The following is a 21,034-nucleotide window of genomic DNA, read 5'->3' on the forward strand; positions in this document are numbered from 1 at the left end:
TAAGGTATAAATAGACTTTGTTAATTAAAAAATAAAATTAAATGTTAACGCAATTAACGGTGTGAATGGCGCACTTTAATCTAAAATTCATAAAGAATTAGGTTATATATAAGGGTGTAAAAATCAATTCACTTGTCCATGGCCTACCCAAAGTCTGTTCGCAACCCAGAGCAGCCCGGCTAAGCTTGAGCCCAGGCCCCAACCTTGGGCCAAGCCATGTGTTTTGGGGCCAGGCTGGCCTAAAGCCTGCCCAGGCCAAGGCCCATTGTCATTTTTAAGCTATTTTGGGGGAAAACAATAAAATTTTGGTAGAAAACAATTTTTTTAAAAAAATAAAAAAATAGTTAGGTCCGACATAGGCCCTCTCCAAGCTTAAGCCTAGGCTCGACCTGAATCAAGGCCTGCAACCTAGCTCACTATCTGATTTTGAGTGGGCTTAGACCTAAGCTTGGGCCGAGATTTTTCTCATGTGGGCTAGCTTGACCCACCCCACAAATTGACGGGAGCTCACGAGGCCCGACTATGGGCCAGTTTGAATTTACACCCCTAATTACATATAAACATCAAGGAGCACTATCCACACATGAACTAAACAAGAAGATGGTAAAATGAATTTTGGCCTTTTTTATTTTTCTCTTTCCACTGCAATATATAAAAAATTTAAAGATCAAACTCTTTCATTTTCAAAGTAAAAATTTTATTGCAAAAAAATATTAGGAGACTAATTTATGTCGTCTAAAGAGTCGTTGCTAATAAACACACTTTTAGGAACAAAATCATTTTTTGTAAAAAAAAATTATTCTTTTAGACAAAAGTTTTTTTTATCCCAAAAAGATAATAATTCATTACTAAATGTCAAATTTGATTGTTAAGAATATAACAATAACACATTTGGGAACTAAGATATTTCACCCCGAAAAATTAATTTTTTCCTAAATTTTGGTATCTAAAACTTTAATTTGTTCTAATGCTCTCTCTTCATTTTACTTTTTTTTTTTTTTGTTCCCTCCCCTCTTTTTTTTTTTTCAGTACATCGGAAATTAAAAACCCAGAACAACAAACAACAAAGACAAGAGAGGCAGCTAAGCTAGAGCCTCCGAAATGCTGTACCCACCATATCAGCTACAATCAAGCTTCTAACTTCTGGAGGAGGTTCCTCCATAACCAGCAAGTGCTCCACTTGATCTGCACCCATATTGGCGAGCTTGTCCGCACATTGGTTGGCCTCTCTCATAATGTGCTGGATGGAACAATTGCACCGCTGGAGAAGGTGACGAGCATCTTCCACAAATGGCTCTATACGAGCAGTTTGGGGGAGGCCCGTTTGTGATCATTTCTTGGGCTGTGATGGAGTCAGTCTCAATGACAACTTCGGCGAGACCTTTCTCAAGCACTATGGTACGACCTCTGTAGATTTCCCTCCCCTCTCTCTTCAATTATTTTCCTCTAATTTTCATAAATATCATTATGGTGAGTGACAGTTCAATTGATCATCACTAAGAAGGAAACGTGTGAGGATTACAATAGGGAAGAGTTAGTGGCTAAGGTTTTGAGAAAGTGGCGGAAATGGGTAGACGAAGGCGCGAGAGTGACAAGAATGGGTAGGGAAGGATTTTAGAGTGGTGAAGAGGGTAAGGGTGGCGGCCGACGATCAAGATTGCTAATTGGAGATACATAGAAAAGAAGACCCAAGAAAGGGAAAGAAGAAGGCAAATGGGGTAGTTTGGTAAATTCAAAGGGTGCTTTTCACCTATTTGTAATTTTCTTTTATGCTTCCATTACAGCTTGCTAATGGAAGCATAAAAGATAAGGAAGCCCCTTAATTTCCCGTGTTTAATTTCTCTTAAGTTTAAATTTACAATAAGATAAGGAAGCCCCTTAATTTACTCAAAATTTACTAACTTTCACGTGACAACCATCTCAAAGTGGAAGCGTTTAAGGAAAAAATATGATCCCAATTAATTAAGTTATCAATTTGTTATTACTATATAGAAATAAGTAGAGAAAATAGGTATGCATTTTTTCTCTCTCAAAATGCGTCTTAGGATTGTAGCACCATGATACATAGAGCTAAAAAATAAAATAAAATAAATACGTGCTCCAAATATATATATATATATATAATTCTGTTTGGTTGAGTTTTTAGAATTTGTATTCTAATTTTTCTTCAATAATTAGAAACTAATTTGACAAAAATAAATATTAAAAAACACACTTTTTTTACCAAACTAATTTATTTTTAGATTTTTTTTTGAAAATTCAAACAAATAAATTGAATAAAAAATCTTGATATAGGTTCATTGATTTTTTAATCAAAATAAAAAAAAAATACAGATATTTAAAGACGAATTTATTATTTTTGTAAATTGTTTAACTAATTGGTAATCACTTATTTATGTGAGGCTTTTTTTTTTCCTTTTTGGCTATGTACTTAAGTTCATACGAGTAATATAGATTGATAACTTAATTAATTGAATTATGTTAAGATTAGGTTATTGCATATATATTTTTTCTTTTTAAATAAAAACAACATTCATATTGAGGTGTTCTGTCATGTGGACAGTTGATAAATTTTTGAATAAATTAGGGAGACTCCTTAGACTTATTGTTAAAATAATTGAGAGAACTTGATAGACTTGTGATGCCCACTATGAGTTCCGTTTCGATGATGCAAGTCGTTTATTTTGGAGGACTCTTTGTGTATGTCATCCATAGAAAAAGGGCAATTTTTAAATATACAAGTGCATACCATATATACTTGCGTAAATTCTCACAAATATACATAAGTTCTCTCACAAAATTGCATAAGTTCTCACAAATATATGTAAATTGTGACTTCTTAAATTTTTACAGGTTAACTTATGTATATTTATAAGAATTTATGTGATTTTATGAGATAAGTTATATATATTTGTGAGAACTTATACAAAAATATATAATATGCACCTTGTACATCCAAACACTTCCCAAAATATATGTTAATTCAATAATCTTAATATTTTCAATATCGTGTCTCTCAAAAAAAAAAAAAAAAAAGAGTCTATTTTTTAATCTATTTTTCAGAGACAAAACACAATAAAATGAAAAAAAAAATTACAATTATCAAATTAATTAATTTTTTTTATATAAATGATATATATCAAAATTTTTACAAAATAAATAATTTAAATTATTGAAATGAAATATAATACATTCAAATGCCTTTCAGATTTTTTAAATTTATATTTGAACTTACCTTTCTCTGATACATTTTTTTCTCAAAAAATGTCAGTCCAGTTTTTGTGGTCTGGGTGAGCAGGCATCAGAGTTTAAACCATTGGGTAAGCTCAAGTTGCTCAATTAGAGCCCAGCCCATTCTATGCATGCCCATATATGATATATGTGCTGCCTCTTCTTCCCAATTAAAGCGGGAAAAAAAGCACGAGAGAGAGAGAGAGAGAGAGAGAGAGATGGCGCCACTCGTACAGAGCTCCCAGCCATGGGTCGAGAAATAGTACGCCTTCTCTTCCTCATATCACTCTCCTTTTCATTTCTTTTCATACATTGTAACCATTTATATATACACGTATAATAATTTCGATTTTCATTTTGGTTTCGGATTGATATCACAGTCGACCCAAGCAAGTGAAGGACGTAGCTCACCAGGACGAAGTCGTTCGTGTCCTCACAAACACCCTCGAGACCTCTAATGTAAGTCTATTACTCTCCCAAACCCCCCAAAAATACCATCTTTACATTTCTTCTTGTTCAACTAAAAAAACCCTAGTTTGATAATTTGCAATTGGGTTTTTCTCCCCCATAGCTATGGGTTGGAGTGAACGAGATAAGTGGAAATTTTGGGTTGGATAGAAATTTGAGTGAAGAAGTGGAGGGAATTTTAATGTATTTTTTTACTCCAATTTAGCTTTGAGAAAAAGTGTTGGAAATGCCCTTAACTGGCTGTGAAGGAATCAAAGATTGCTCTGACAACAACCATAAATTTGAATATATGTTTGGTCTGATTTTTTTAGCTTCTGTTTTTATGCAGTGCCCGCATATGCTGTTCTATGGTCCTCCCGGAACAGGCAAAACCACAACAGCGCTTGCCATAGCGCACCAGCTTTTTGGGTACTCCACTGAATTTCGAGTTATAATTATATTTGCTTCGTGACAAATATTGGTGAACTGTTCTTGACTATAGACATTTATTAACTGGTTACTGTGTAGCTTTCACTTCTTATAATATTGTTAGTAGCTATGGGTTACTAAATAACGGTTGAGGGAAAACGGTATGGTTTTCTCTCGTAAATCTTGATAATTCAAATGTACCACTCTTTGATTCACATTAGATGATTTATAGCATTCTGTGAATACTAAATATCTGGTTCATTCTACAACATTTTTGGGATGAATTGTGGTCTTGCTTTCTCTGAGTCACACAATTTCTTTGACAGACCTGAACTCTACAAATCTAGAGTGCTGGAGCTGAATGCAAGTGATGACCGTGGGATCAATGTAGTTCGCACAAAAATAAAGAACTTTGCTGCTGTTGCTGTAGGTTCTGGACGTCAAGGGTATACAGTCCTATCTTGTGATCACTTTGTTTTGCTCATATTAGTTCATCCCAGCTTAATTTCTATTCTTTTGGATGTCTTTTCTATACTTCAGGGGTTATCCTTGCCCACCTTTTAAGATAATTATCCTAGACGAGGCAGATTCCATGACTGAAGATGCTCAGGCAAGTTTGTTATTTGTTGGCATTTACTAATTCAACATTGTTCATTGTTGTAATATGAATGTTCAAAGGCTTCCTTTTACTTTACAGAATGCTTTGCGGCGTACCATGGAAACATACTCTAAAGTCACAAGATTCTTTTTCATTTGTAATTACATAAGCAGGTGCTTTTTCTTCTTTTTTATTTTTTATATATTAATTATTTTCTCTTGCCGCTGACTGAAAGTTTTCCTTTTTCTTTTTCCCATGTGCTTTATGTGTGTGTGTGTTGGGGGGTGGGGGCTTAGCTATGAGAAGGGGATGATTTATGTTGGGGCACTCAAAAAATATGCAAATGTGTCCTTTTGTGTCCTTTTGTAAAGAGCTTGAGAACTTCGTAACTTACATGGTTATGCTCTATATAGGATTATAGAGCCGCTTGCTTCTAGATGTGCAAAGTTTAGGTTCAAACCACTTTCAGAAGAAATCATGACCAGTCGTATATTGCATATTTGTAATGAGGAAGGCCTAAATCTGGATACAGAGGTGTGGTTCTAGTCATTAGAAGTTTGTTTTGGAAGCAGTGGCTTATGCAAAATTGCATTCTTTGTTAATGAGGTATGTTTGGTTTACAATTGTAGGCTCTTTCAATGTTAAGTTCCATCTCACAGGGCGATCTTCGTCGGGCTATAACTTACTTACAGGTAAGAGGAGGTTTGCACATTCCCATTTTGTGTACCGAGTTTCCTTTATGTTAACTTTGATATTTGTAATAATGATAAACTGAAGTTGTGTGTATAAATGAATAGGTGCATTTTCTGTAGATATGCTGTTTGTTTTCATGCCACAATCATGATCACAGAACATGTTAAGCCTTATGATGTGCCATATTTATTAATCATTCTAATTAAGAATTTAAAATTCGATCTTGTTTGGTGATTTTGAAATTCTAATCATTCTGTAGATATGCTGTTTGTTTTGTTGTTAGTTCCAAGTACAACTTTTACTGTGGAGTTTCAAATTTATTTCTCATGCCTGAATAAAAATTGATCTTCTGCATTTTTGTTGTTACAGGGAGCTGCTCGCCTCTTTGGATCATCTATTTCTTCCAATGACTTGATCAGTGTGTCAGGGGTAAGTTAGTAGCATTGAATTTTATTATTATTATTTTATTTTTCTAATCCTGCTCTTGGAGTTTTCTATGTGGAGAAGATATTTTACAAGGCTCAAAGATTTTAAAATGATTAGTTTTGGGGAAAGAGTTCTTTGAACCAGTAATTAAAATTATTGGCTGCATTGTGCATTGCGCTTTTTTTTTTTTTTTTTTTTTTTTTACTTTTGCCATCCTACATTCCCTATAGTTGTCAGTATGAAGGAAGATGCAAATATGTCCTCCCTGTTGGAAAGGTGGTTTTAGTATTTTACTCTTTGGACATGCTTTTTCTGCTATTATCCTGGAAATCCTTGAGGAACCATCAAATCTTTTTTGTGTCTAATTTGGCAGAGTCTACAATCTTACATATAGGACTTAGATCCTGCCAGGTGTAGGTTATGGTTGGATAGAAGAACTCTGAATCTGATTTGCTTTAGTTTGATAGAATTCTCTTCTCTCCCAATGAATCTTATCTAGGATGAAAGTGTTAATGTTGCCACTCATCAGGGTATGTTACAAGGTAAGTTTTGGTCTCATATTTGGATCACCTTGATGACACTTGTTTAGCATCCTCTTGAGACCAGTAATTTTAATGTTCTGGTTTTCAAAAGCCGTGTAAGGGATGGTGATGGGGAGTGGCTTTTGGGAACGGTGACCCTGTGTAGGGGAGTTTGAGATGAACAGTGATTAGGAGAGTGATTAGAGAGGCAAAAGTATGTTAATGGTCCAACAAGGTCGGAATGGCTGAAGAAATGAGTCAACAAAATCTGGAAAAGATGGAGAATGATTAGTTGGGTGAGGGTGGAGCAAGTGGTTTAAGAAGAAGAGAATGACAATGCACAAATGGGCAGCATCTCCCTAAATTCCCAAAAATCCTCTTCTTGGACATTAAAAAATAGGTCCTATTTATAGGCTTTTCCTTTGCACCAAAAGGATACTAAGTGGTCAAATAAAGTGAAGATATGTGTCCCTGAGAATCACATAGAATATTCTGCCTTGGACCACTAGGTTGAAGGTGCCACGTGTTGCTCTGCCTGTACTGTGTACTATATGTTTGGCACAGATGCCTCAGTAAATGCACTTGTGGCGGGAGTGTTTGCTACTGCAACTTGCCTTTTCAGCTTGAACATCAGCAAGTGCACTTGCAGCGGTAATGTTTGTCCCTGCTCTTGCCTTCTCAGTTCAGTTTAGTTAAGATATACATTCTCAAGACTTCATAGCTTGCTATCAGTAATGTTCGTGTTCACCTGCGATGCCTCCTCCCTTAGCCACCTAATCACAAACTCTCAAGCTTTCCAGGGCGAAGGCCACAGCTAGGCTCGCTATCAGCTATGTTGTGCCTTAGTATCAAGCCTAAGGGGGCTTCCTTGGCCCTGCTTGTGCAACCAAGACAGGTCCATGACCTGGGTAAATGGAAAGAGATTCCCTTACTCTTGGGCTGCCCTGCTCCTATCTTCGCAGGGTTGCAGCTGTATACTAATATCTCTGGACTTGCTATCAGCTTCAACCAATAAGTTTTGGGGCCTACTATCAGTGCTAAGCTAGTGAGTTTTGGAGCCTGCTATCAACGTTGAGCTAATGACGACTTTGGGGGTCTGCTATGAGTCCTAGTCTAGTAATGTTTTGGGGCTTGCCATTAGCACCAAGCATTAGTCTCTACTTATAAAAGGAAAGCTTCTCCCAAAGGCTGCTATCACCTTAGTGGAGTCTTCCCTCTGCAAGTTAGTTGCATCATTTGTAGTTGCTACGGTGGCTGTTTCCCGTAGCAAGTTCAAATGGCGTCACTGACAATACTAGAGATGGCGCGCCGACAAAATACCTCCGCAACTTCACCGCTGCAAGTGTTGTCTCTGCAACTTAGTTGTTCTAGTTTTCTCTTTCTCTCAACAATTTCAAATGGTGGCGCCGGCAATACTTAAGATTGCAGCACCGACAATACTTGAGATGGCGATGCCGAGAATATTAGGAATGGCGGCACCGAGACAAAGTGCCTCAGCAACTTAGCCGTTGCAAGTGTTGCCTCCGCAACTTGACTTAGACATTTTTCTTTATGGAGCTTGTTCATACTTTTGGCGGGTCGGACCTGCTCCGACCCACTGTTGACCTACTTTCCTTGGGCTTTAGCTCATACTCCTTAATCATTCGTGGTCGCCTAGCAGGGGTGATCTCCGCATTTAGGTCCATACTTAATTTTGACTTTAATTTTAGACCCTCTACATCCAAGAACATTATTATGCTGATAAAACGTTTCAAAACTAAGTACAAATCTTTGTTTATGGGTGCAAGTAAAGCCATGCCATGTTTATATCACTTTGGTGTACGAGCCATGCTTTTATATTTTCAAGATTAGCTATGACTCCAATTTTGAGTGGTGATTTTGGTCAAAACATAACCAATACAAAAAATCTTTATTATTTATTTATTTTTTTGCATATGGCTTTAGATGGGTAGTAGATAAGATGGTGGCTTCATTAAGGCTTCTATACACGAATTGTTCAAACAAATCCTCATTGTTACCTTGGTGTTAATCATAGAGGTAATCATTTTTGTTGACCGTTGTTGAAAGCTCAATGACTTGGTCAAGATATTTTTTATTTTAGGGCAAACTTCACTTTATCCCCTTGTGGTTTGGTCCAAGTGCGGATCACCCCCTTGTCATTTGGAAATAACCATATAATTCTCATGTGGTTTATGGACAAAAACGCACCGTTAGTTTTTTTGGTCTAAGATAACGAGTTGTGAGAGTTATATGCCTATGTGGAGAGTATGTCTATTTTTTATACATCTTCAAATTTACCAAAGAATGCCATTGTGTGTGTTTGGTTTGAGTTTTTTGGATTAAGTTTTTTGAAAATTGATTTTTTTGTTTGTTTGTTTGTTTTTTTTTTTTTTTAAGTGAATATTTTTAAAATTTTAAGCATTTTTTTTTTTTACTTTTTTAGATGCACCTTACTTAGGCCAAGTTTGGCATGACCTAAATAATACAAAAAGTCAAAAAGTCATTATCCTATTTAAGTCACATCATCTTATTTAAATCGCATCACCTCTCTAACACATCAATCACATCAAACCCAATCCAAACCCAACCCATATAAGCCAATAAGTCAAAAAGTGTACTTTTTTAGAACATCCCAAACCAACCCTTAGATGTACCTAAAAAATAAAAAATTTGTAAAAAAATATTTTAAAAAATTAATAAATACATGAAAATATGAAAAATATACTGAATTCTCATTTTTTTTTTTGTATTTTTGGTATTTAGTGAATTGTTAAAAGATTAAAGGTCAATTTACTAAAAACACTTTTTTGTTATTAAAAAAAATAATTGTTATTAATAGTAATTAAAGGTCAATTTACTAAAAACTCAGTAATAAAAAAAGTGTTTTCACCTCACTAAAATATTTTTAATTAAAACATAATTGTTATTAATAATTTTTCATCTTTTGCCATTTAGCCTCTATCTTCTCTTTATCTCTTAACTTAAAACATAATTGTTAATTAAATAATAAATCCAAATAATTCTAATTCTATAACTTAATTTCTAATTTGCAACCTAGTTCTGGTCTGGTTTAATTACATTTTTAATATACATACTGTAAAATAAATTGATGTATATTATTGATTGATTGATTGTGTTGTATGTTTTGATGTATTGTATGTACATTATATAGGAGATGGAGATGTGAAATGGAGGTGGAGTGGTGGAGTAGGTGAAGTGGAGTGTGTAGTGGAGTAGGTGAAGTGGAGGTGGAGTGGTGTAGTGGGTTAGGTTTAGTGGAGTAGGTTTAGGTGTACATTAACAGCCCCCCTCAAACTCAAGGAGGATAGGAACTAACCAACTTGAGTTTGAAGAGAGTAACAAAACAGGAAAGTAAACTGATAAATAAAATAAAACAGGATAGGAGACACGGTATGGTCGTGTCAGACCGATGTAGCAGACAGTTTATGGGGTCATGTCGGACCGTTGTAGCAGACAGTTTACAGGGTCATGTCGGACCGTTGTAGCAGACACTGTGTGGTCGTGTCAGACCGATGTAGAAGACAGTTTATGGGGTCATGTCGGACCGATGTAGAAGACAGTTTACGGGGTCATGTCGGACCGTTGTAGCAGACACTGTGTGGTCGTGTCAGACCGATGTAGAAGACAGTTTACGGGGTCATGTCGGACCATTGTAGAAGACAGTTTACGGGGTCATGTCGGACCGTTGTAGCAGACACTGTGTGGTCGTGTCAGACCGATGTAGAAGACAGTTTATGGGGTCATGTCGGACCGTTGTAGCAGATTGTGGTGGTGCACCAAGGGGGCGACTTAGGGAGTGCGCCATGGGGTGGCTTGAGTGGTTCCCATGGTGTGTAACCATGCTCACCATGATATATGTATAACCCCCCCTCAAACTCAAATAGGTGTGAAGATAGAAACCTATTTGAGGTTGAAATAAAGTGAGTGATAAAGGGGATCAAGACAGTTTACGGGGTCATGTCGGACCGATGTAGAAGACACTGTGTGGTCGTGTCAGACCGATGTAGAAGACAGTTTACGGGATCATGTCGGACCGTTGTAGCAAGTTGCACCCTCAAAAGGTGTGCCCAATCTTTCAAAAGGCGTGCTATCAAAAGGCGTGCCCAATCCATAAAAAGGCGTGCCATACATGATGGCGAGGCGCGTGATTACCTTGGCTTGCGCGCCCGTTTTGTCGTCTGGCGTCAAGTGGCGCGCGATGCGCGGATCGGCCCTGGCTATTTAAACCAAGGTTGAGGCGGAGGCTGTGCAAACCAGTCTGAAACCGCTGAACATTTTCATTCTGAAATATCTGAATATTTGCATTCTGAAACATCTGAACAATGGCCTCTTCTTCCCGTTCAGCTACCCAGAATATGGCCTCTTCGTCCCGTGGTCTACTCACTCTCTTTCCCGACCTCAACGAGTCAACAAGAGAGATAACCAGTGCGGTGGCCAGTGAACCTCAACCAAACACCTCTGGCTTTGCTCCGTTGAACTTTCCGATGCGGTCTGTGGAGCAAAAAATGGCGGTGCAAACTGATATTGAGGCCAATCAGTATACTTTGAAGTCATGCGTGGAAACCATGACTGCGGTCACAAACTTGTCGCACCGGCTGCAGAGTAGGACAAATGAGGTGCAGCAGTTAAACACCTAACTGGCTCTGCTCCAGCGCATGTATAAGGATGCGCGAGCAGAGATAAGTGTGCTAAAGACAGAAAACAAGGAGCTGAAGCGGAAGGCCACCGTGATGTTCCGATTTGGAGGTCCACCATATGTTGTAATGGAGGAGCAGGGAGTGAACGTGCTCGGCGGTGTGGGAAACACGGAGGCAACACCGGCAAGGACCGCCCAGGACGGAGGCAAGAAGAAAAGACCGGCGGCAGAGTAGAGAAGAAAAATTCCGCCTGTGGATGAGGTTGTTGTGTGTGGGTGGTTGTTTTTTTTTTTTTGTTTTTTTTTGGTGTAAAATGGTGATCGGGGTGAGCCCCGACATGAATAAAATGAGTTTGGTGTGCAGTTCGTCTTCTTCTTCTTCTTTTTTTTTTTTTTTTTATATTGTGCAAAGAAATAATAAGGAAAAAAGGTTTCGTGGCCCACGGTTTTGTGAAAACCTGCAATGGGTTTGGTATTTGTTTTTGTATATGCTTTTTTTTTTTTTTTTTGAATAATAATAATAAGAATAGATTAATGGCGAAAACATGTGCCTCGGGGGATTGGAAAGTGAAAAAATGAGAGAGAGAAAGTGGGATACTTGATGAGGAGGATGATAATAAGAAGAAAACGAATAAAAAAAGTGGTTTGGTGTAAGGTGGTGGCTGTATTTGAAAGACAAAAGGTAGTGGAGGAAAATATTAAAAGAAAAAGAAAGGAAAAGAGAGTTGAGTGGGGAACATGAGTGTGTGGAAAGAAGGAAAAAGAAAAAGTATGGGTTGGAGAATCAAGGGGTCGGAGCAAGGTGGATGGTTTGCCTCTATTCTTAGATGTGTAAGGGATGAGTTGTGATGTTCAATTTTGGCACGTGATGAGGATGCAAGCTTTCCCGTTACTACGACTTCTTGTCATAGCATTAGGAGAAACCCAACTGTTTGCGGTAAATATGTCTGGGAGGCTTGACTTCAAGAATAGAACTGTTGCACAATACTTGAGAACTTCGAGATTCATCCGAACATCATCGAAGCTCCTAGGTGTTTGCTGTCCAAGCCCAAAGTAAGTTGTAAGTGTGGCCATCGTCATGTCACCAGCTCTCCTCCCAAACCTCTGAGTCAACAGAGCCAATGAATCAATAGTGCCCTTCGGCTCCGGTGGTGGCCGTTGAATTTCCGCAAACGCCTTCCGAATCCGAGCACAAGCAAACCTCAGTATATTGTGACCTGCCCATATCTGCCCCGGGAGAATGTCGTAGACCTTGTCGGCGATCTGGGCGAAAGTGGGGGAGGAAATGACGGCGTCCTTGTTGATGTCGTTGTAGCGGACCGACAATGTGGAGATGAGAGAAAAGTGGAGGCGTGGCTGCCGAAGCTGTTGCGGCATCAATGGTAGCCACAGTTGTAACCGCCGATGGTGTTGACGGAGCGAAGGAGCTACTCGCGATGAGTGGCAGCATCCATGACTTGATATTTTTGCAGGTCCTAGCACGTGGTTGGTGTTGTGGATGGAGTTCAAAATTCTCTCCACTGTTGACGCGATAGAGGTGGTGAAGAAGAGTGAAGAAGAAGCTGTTATGGAAGAAGAAATTAGGAAATTGGGGTGGGTGCCCCCATGTGCGTTGTAGAGAGAGATTTTTTTTTTTTTTTTTTTTTTTTTTTTAGTGGTTCACAGCGGTCAACGACGGTGGAGCAACAGTGGTTCTCCGTCTGTGTGTGTGATGGCCGAGAAGAGGACTGGTGTGAGTTGCTTGCTGCTATGGCTTCTATGGGTGGTGGTGAGGATCGGTGGTTTTGGCGAGGTGGTGCTGGTCGGAGACTCTGCAAAGCGAGGGACTTGAGGCGAGTTCGAACATCAAGAGAGGACGGAGAGACTAGCCCATGTGTGTGTGTCTGTCTTTCTCCCTGAATTTCAATACAGAGAGAGAGAGTTGAAGATGTAGCGGAGTGAAGGTATGTGTAGAAAACTCCAGCGGGCAGTGAAGGCAAGGTTGCCGGCCGACTGCCCGCCGGTGAGAAAGAAATATAGGCCTAAATTTTATAGCTCTGATACCATGTAAAATAAATTGATGTATATTATTGATTGATTGATTGTGTTGTATGTTTTGATGTATTGTATGTACATTATATAGGAGATGGAGATGTGAAATGGAGGTGGAGTGGTGGAGTAGGTGAAGTGGAGTGTGTAGTGGAGTAGGTGAAGTGGAGGTGGAGTGGTGTAGTGGGTTAGGTTTAGTGGAGTAGGTTTAGGTGTACATTAACACATACACATATTATACATATACTTATATACTAATTTACATATATAATACACATAACCAAATGAAAAAAACTCAACAGATTCATTGGTGCTAATAGATTGTGAACACTGGGAACTCAAATCTAGATGGGTGTTGTGGCTGGGAACTAGAAATCTGATTGCAGTGGGTGCCATGACTGGGAAATTAGATGGTGCTGGGTGCCATCTTTGGCGGTGAATGGGACTGACGCAGGCTGTTGTTGCTACATTGGCTCCTTTTGAGTAGATGGAGTGTTAGGCGGTGATGCCAGAGTGACGGAGTGGGGAGAGAAGAGAATGAGAAGAAAGAGGAATGGAGGCGGTGATTGGCAGCCATGGTTGCTGCCATGAGAGAGAGAAGATGCAAGAAGAACATAAGTTAGATGAAATGATGAAGAAGACAAGGGTGGGTATAAAGGTCAATTTACCATTGCTGTTGACAGAAGTTAGACGTGCACTTTGGTCCGTAAACCACATGAGGGTTATGTGATTATTTCCAAATGGTAAGGGTGTGATCCGCACATGGGTCAACCACAAGGGGGTAAAATGAAATTTTCCCTTTAATTTTTTTTTTGGCTTTGTTTTTTTAGGGTCTTTGCTGAGTTGACATACTCTCTGGAAAATTCAGAGTCCGCATTGCTTTTTTGTTTTGACATTACACTTCTCCCAGATTTGTTCTTCCTCTTCTTTACGATGCCATCTGCTAATTCCTGAGAATTCAATTAAACAGGTCATCCCTCAGGAGGTTGTTCAGGCTTTTTTTTCAGCTTGCAAAAGTGGTAATTTTGACTTGGCAAATAAGGAAGTCAATAATGTAATTGCAGAGGGATATCCAGTTTCTCAGATGCTTTCTCAGGTCCAATTGTTACTAATTTTAATCAATGCTTCATTCAATTAAGTGTTGCAAGTACTGATATAGTTGTTCTTCCAGTTGTTTGACATAGTTGTCGAAGCAGATGGTGTATCAGATGAACAGAAAGCAAAAATATGCAAGAAATTGGGTGAAGTGGATAAGGTCGGTGACTTAAAATTAATTCATTTATTAGAATGTGCAGGGTCTGCACTCTGCAGATACATTTCTAAAGTTTGGATTTGTCTTTTTATAAAAACTGGAGAGAGAGAGAGAGAGAGAGAGAGAGAGAGAGAGAGAGAGAGAGTATTTGCTCCACCAGAGTAGTGGCTTTGCTACTGATGGTTCTGTGTTCCCCTTTTTCTTTAGTTTATATTTATATAAAATAATTTTCAAACAGAAGCGCAAGGCATAATTCTTTTGCTTTTGTGGAATTGGCAGTGTCTTGTTGATGGAGCAGATGAGTATTTGCAGCTGTTGGATGTGGCCAGCAATACTATGCGAGTACTTTGCAACATGCCGCTAGAATTTTCATACGAGAATTAGGTGGACTGTGGTACGATTTTTATATCAAATCATGTAGAAACAAACCGTTTAGAAGAGGTTTACACAAAATCAAAACAATGCTTTCGCATGCTAAATATCTATGCATGTTTTAATGTTTACACTTCATGGAGACGGCCTTTTTCTGCTCTATTCTCTTACCAATGAAGAAAACATTGCATGTTTGATGTTTTGTGGACGGCACATGCATTACAAACTGGGTTATGTTAATTGGGCATTGAATGTGCTATGACTCAATTCTATGATTTTGCTTTACGGTTCAATTTGTAGTTTTCTTGGGGTTCAATTTAAGATGACTATAGAAAAATCCTCAAAAAATAGGACTATAAATGACTCTTGTAAGAAACCAGGGGTTGTTCCATTCAAGTCACAGATCCGGTTTGTGTTCAAGTTGCAAAAAAGCAGTGTAACACATGCCTGTTTCATTCATTCATAAAGTTTTCATAATGAATTAATTAGAAATGAAGTGTTATGCAAATAGATATGTAGATTTTTTTCAGACAAATGACATGGTGAATGACATTTTTTAATTATGAATTATAATAATAAATCTTATTTGAAATGATTTATCAAAAGAAAAAATTTCTTATTTGAAATGCCCAAACCAATAAATGCCACATCCTATTTTATGAAAAATAGTTTTGTTGATTATAACAGCATCTACATAATCTCTTTGGAGCCCATTTCTTTTTACCCACCAATTAATTTTAAATTTTGTAAATTTTTTTTGAATCCCTAGTTAAAACCAAAATTAAACCATACCTTCTCAAATCTTAACTCTATCCCCACCGCACCCGCCACCACAAGCTCCGGCCACCCTCTCTTTCTCCACCCGAGCTCCGGTCAGCCCCTCAACACCCTGTGGTGCCACTGCCAAGCCCTTCCCCATCCTTTGGCACAACCCCCAACCCCTCCCTACCCTCACTCGACCCTCCCTCGCCACCACTAACCATTGCAAGCAAAGCGATAAAGAGAATCACAAGGGGAGAGAGAGAGAGAGGGTGAGTGATATATAGTGGGTGTTTGGGAAGTGGTTATTTTTTAGGCTTTTTGGCTTTTGACTATTTTAGTAGTCTATTTTAGTTTTTGTGTTTGAGAAGATATGATGGATTTTTATTTGAGTTATTGTATTGAAAAATGTGTTTGAAATGATGATAACATGTAAATTGATTAAACTGTCCAAACAAAAATTAATAAAATATAGGAGACATTTCCACGTGGCAGTGAGGACACTGCCGCCATCTGTCATGTGTTGACTTGGGTTGAAAAATTTGTTTGTAATAAATTAATTAAGTTGATGTTAGTTTGACATCAGTAAATTGACCAAACTGCCCATCACTTTTTGGTTTTTGGATATGAGCAACAAAGGGTAAAAATGTCTTTTACCTAGTTAATGACATCTAGCTGAACTCAACCTCTCTACCCAGGTTACATGGCTTTTTTTTCATTTTATTTTTTAATTTAAGGCTAAAATAGCCTGCCCAACCCGTTGCCAAACACCGCCCTAATATGGTTAGGGTTCGAGAGGTTAAGGATGGGATAAATTAAAAATTTATCAAAAGGTTGAATTGTAATAAAAAAATAATGAAAATTTGGGGTTCAAAGAGATTATGTGGTGCTAGTACCCAACAGTCCAGTATCAAAGTAGTAAAGTCGTCCCATACTAGTCCTCGTTGCGTTGAAAATTGGCATCATTGAACAGATTAGAGGTTTTATTTAATTTTTTTAAAATTTTTTATAATTCGAAGGTAGCCTAAAGTAATAAAAGTTGAAATTCTAAGTTGCCTACTATAAAACTTTGACAACAGCTAGCAAAACACTAACATAAACTAAAACAATGTCTCTAATATGAATTCACTCGAATTTGAATCCCATTATTAATATTTTTCCATTTCCTTAACTTTGAAGGTGCTTCCTATGAATTATTTCTGTAAAAATATGTTGGTTAGTAGCACCATCAAAAATATCACGATGTTTATCCTCCCTAATCAAAAAATTGAAGGTAAAATTGGAGGAAATTGAACTTCTGCCCAATAAAAAACATTGTATGTTAATTAGTAGCACCATAAAAAATATCATGATATTTATTTTATCCTCCCTAATCAAAAAATTGAAGGAAAAATTGGAGGAAATTGAACTTCTGCCCAATAAAAAACATTGAAGGTAAAATTGAAGTGAATTGAACTTTAAACCATTCAACAAACTAATAAGGAGATTACTCTGCGGCGTGATTGTGTAAATAATGTCAATCATTTTGACAGCTTGATCATCATTACCCTTGTTTTTGCCACCACATTCCGCAGAAGGATTTGCACCAATGTCTAACAACCCATATCCCTTAAACTTTTCACAATATTGCAGTTTGTTTCCCCACCTACTTCACATAACACCCTATTATAGATTTCCGATATGGAGACGAATCCGAGAGAAGCTCATCAACAGTAAGCATGTCCAAGTAAACAAACTAGATTGCAGGGCTACCTCTCAGATTAGCTCCGTCATCGTTCTTGATTCTATATATAAGACGAGAGGTTGCAAAACCGGTAATGAGTTTATATGTTATTGTTGAGCAACTATATAATGATAATGGAATCACATTTCTTTCAAATGCATAGCAACGTTTAATTATTTGCTTTTTATTTTTCTTTTTGTATATGTTTTTCTGTCATTTTCTTTTTGTTGTTGCCTTAATTAATCAACCTTTCTTCTTGTTATTTTTTCTAGTCAAACCTTATTTCATTTGCTTTAATTATAGTTCTTCTAATAGACAAGCCTAACTTTTTGCTATATTAATTATGGTTTCTTAAAAACAATATAATAAACTTTTTACCCTATGTCAATTTTATAATAAAATGTCATTACTAGAGTAAAATGATATGATTGAAATTTTAGTATTAATTTCCTCCAATATCTCAACGATTTAAGTAGTAAAGCACTTATTGATTCTAGAAATTATCTAAGAAGTAAATTATCCAATTTATAAAAAAAAAATGCTATGACAAATTTTAACTTTTGTTATTTCAGATCCCTTTCACCTATAAATGCTCTCTTTACATGAATGAGGTGTGATTACATAGCATGCAAATCATGCCCACACCAATTAATTGCCTTTGAATTTGACAAGCTTCCATGGCTCTAAAATGGAAAACATGCACACAAACTAATTACCAACATGGCGAACAATGCACTTTATAAGCATGCAGGTTTCATGAACTTGTAGGTATTAGTACGAGTTAGTTATGAAATTATGGAATTTTTTAAAAATAAAAATGATATTTTTAGGACTGAATGGATGACTAATATAGTTACTCATTCCATATTGAGCAATTAAAAACATGATAAGTATAAACTTTGATTTTTAGGTTCATATTTTATTAAATTGATCACCACTTCTAAATTTTTAGAATTGTCATTTTCCTCACGGATCAAAGAATTTTGTGGGTAATATTTTGGGATCAAGATTATCTACAATGAATTTGTTTTGTTGCGGTAATCCAATAGCGTATGTTTAAAGTTAAAGCTAAATTACGTCGTTTTTAAAATTTTTAACACAGAACGGAATAGAAATAGTATTGAAATGAAATAGAAATGATACTATTTACAGTTAACAAAAATAGAAACAAAAGGATAAAATTGTTTACGCAACAGAGAGAGAAAAAATTTAATATAATTTTCCCTATATATAAATGGACAACACCCGACCCGGTTCTGTATGGGGGCGGTGGAGCACATGGGCTAGCCCACTTTGGGCTAGGTCCTCTCAACAACAAAACTTTGTTCTGTTTTCGTTTTTTGACTCCCACTTAGGGTGGGCATACATCCAATGGGGGCCAGGCTGGGCCGGGACAAGAATTAAAAAAAAAAAAATTCACAGTTAAGCCACGCCCGCCAACCAATTTCGGGCATATGAATCTCATTCCAAGCTTAGCCCAAGTGATAATAGGCCAAAAAGTTGACGTTGGCCCAACTCTATGGACTTAAAAGACCAAGTTCTTAAAACTGGGCGTGCAATATAAGATGGGCGAATTATACTAACAGTTTTTATAGTTTGGAATTCGTATTATTTTAGTTCATGACTTTTTAATTATAACACATTTAATTCTGAATTTTGAATCTTGTTATAAATAAGGACAATTGAAGATACCATTACTTAATTTCAAGGGCAAAATTGTTAATTTGATAAAAATAAATGTCAAAAAGATATTTTTAAAATTTTAAAAATTATTTCCACCTACTAAAGATAAAATTATGTAAAATTGATAAATCTTTTCAATATTTATTTTTTACCAAATTAATTTTTATTATGTGTTTGGATGATGATCATGTAATGGGTGGTTGTTAAGATTTTAATGTGTAATCGATATATTTAATATATGAAATATTTTTAGTTTTAGATTTTTTGATTTAATGGATTGGTTTAGTAATGATATCAAAGTTGTTACCATAGAAACTAATTTAATGAAAATAAAAACAATCACCCATTACATGATTATCATCCAAACACATAATAAAAATTAATTTGATAAAAAATAAATATCTAAAAGATTTATCAATTTTACATAATTTTATCTTTAATGGGTAGACATAATTTTTAGGGCAAATTACATATACCTCCCTCGAGGTTTAGCTAAATTACAGATATCCCCCTGAGGTTTCAAAAATTACAGATACCCCCTTGAGGTTTATATTTTCATAACAAATTGCTCCCTAAGTTTTATATTTTCATAACAATTTGCCCCCTAATTTGTTATGCAAATATAACCTTCAGAGGAGTATCTGTAATTTGCTAAACCTCGAGGGGATATATGCAATTTGCCCTAATTTTTGAAAATTCAAAAAAAAATTTTTGACATTTATTTTTGTCAAATTAGTTTATATTTTATCAAATTAATGATTTTGTTCTTGAAATTAAGTAATAGTATCTTCAATTGTCCTTATTTGGAACAAGATTCAAAATTTAGGGTTAAATGTGTCACAATTAAAAAGTTAGAAATCAAAGTGACGCAAGTCTTAAACTATAAGAATCGTTAGTGTAATTCACCCATATAAAATAGGAGACAAAGAAGTTGTTTGGACAATCGAAAATTGAAAAGATTTTGTTAATCTCTCTCTATAATAATCCTAGGCCAATCCAAACATGGGATTACCGGTCGTTTGAAAAGTTGGCTATTCTAGTTTTTATTATTTTAGTATGTTAAAATATTTGTGTTTAAGAAGAGGATTAGATTTTTTGTAATTGAATGTGATATTTGTGATAGGAAAAGTGTAATGATTATGAATTTGATGTGACATTTTATCCTATTAACTATTTTAATTTATTTTATCTTTGTTTTTGGGTAAATTTTAACCCAAAAAAAACCTAAAATTAGCTTCCCAATACAATCCAAAGTGATTAATAATTATAAGACTACCAATCTTAAGAATATCATCTAATCCAACACACCCAAACAAAGATGACGTATATATAAATATAGTGCATGCCTTGGTGAAGTATAGTGGACATGGTTACGGAGTAGAGTAGTGGATTCTTATGTAAGTGCTTACTGTGCTTTTTTACTATGTAGTTCCAAGATTTTGGTATAGTGTTTCAGTATCATTTTTTTTTTGACACCATGTTTCAGTATCATAATACTAGTGATTCTATCAAAGTTTACCATCTTTTGTTCTATCTCTGCCACTAAGATATTTTTGTCACTTAACCTATAACTGTACTTGTATGTCTTGATCCCCATTGTCTCTTTGGACAACCAATTTAGGAAGATTATGACTTTGTTGATTAGTTAATTCTGGGACTTACTTTCAGCTGGAAATGATGTTTATTGAAGTCATCCATGACTACCAGTCAGACTATGTTAGTTTGATATTTTCCTTTTGGCTCTTCGAGTAAATATTATGTGTTAGTGTATATTAGTGTATCATTATGTAGTGCATTATCATGTTAGTGTAGCATTATGTTAGTGCATTATGTTAGTGTAGCATTATCATGTTAGTGTAGCATTATGTTAGTGCATTATGTTAGTGTAGCATTATGTTAGTGCATTATGTTAGTGTAGCATTATGTTATTGTTCATAGGCATCCAAGGCATCCTCTATAAATAGAGTGCCTTCTTTGTGTAATAGACATGTACAATTCATAGAAACAATTGTGCCTCTCTCTCTCTCTCTCTCTCTCTATTCGCTCATCTCTATCTTCTCTCACTTTCTCCAATTATTATTTCATGGTATCAGAGCACAGTGTTACATTTCTGGCAATTTGCGATTTTGGTGTTTAGTCCCATCCACAGCGGCACTACATCAAACCACTCGGAATTTCCTCACGATTCCAACGGCACCAAGCCCGGCCTCAAAAA

The 21,034-nt window shown here is 36.4% G+C and overlaps 1 protein-coding gene across 1 annotated transcript; it reads left to right on the forward strand.

The window, feature by feature from the left end:
• The first annotated feature begins 3,254 nt into the window (after positions 1-3,254).
• Positions 3,255-14,947, forward strand: EMB1968 (ATPase family associated with various cellular activities (AAA)). Its single transcript, XM_028231952.2, has 12 exons — positions 3,255-3,493; positions 3,612-3,690; positions 4,028-4,107; positions 4,434-4,553; positions 4,648-4,717; positions 4,805-4,878; positions 5,119-5,239; positions 5,335-5,397; positions 5,768-5,827; positions 14,001-14,126; positions 14,202-14,285; positions 14,562-14,947. The coding sequence occupies exons 1-12, from the start codon at positions 3,363-3,365 to the stop codon at positions 14,664-14,666; spliced, it is 1,113 nt and encodes a 370-aa protein (XP_028087753.2). The 5' UTR covers positions 3,255-3,362; the 3' UTR covers positions 14,667-14,947.
• Positions 14,948-21,034: the final 6,087 nt, after the last annotated feature.

This window comes from Camellia sinensis, chromosome 6 (genome assembly GCF_055761805.1).
Source record: "Camellia sinensis isolate YWXY chromosome 6, ASM5576180v1, whole genome shotgun sequence".
Classification (NCBI taxonomy): Eukaryota; Viridiplantae; Streptophyta; class Magnoliopsida; order Ericales; family Theaceae; genus Camellia; species Camellia sinensis.

Bases quoted from the DNA above. Each gene is read 5' to 3' on its own strand.
- EMB1968 (XM_028231952.2), top strand. From the start codon at position 3,363: ATGCCCATATATGATATATGTGCTGCCTCTTCTTCCCAATTAAAGCGG. The intron at 3,691-4,027 runs GTAAGTCTATTA...GTTTTTATGCAG, and splicing joins ACACCCTCGAGACCTCTAAT to TGCCCGCATATGCTGTTCTA. The intron at 4,108-4,433 runs GTACTCCACTGA...TTTCTTTGACAG, and splicing joins ATAGCGCACCAGCTTTTTGG to ACCTGAACTCTACAAATCTA.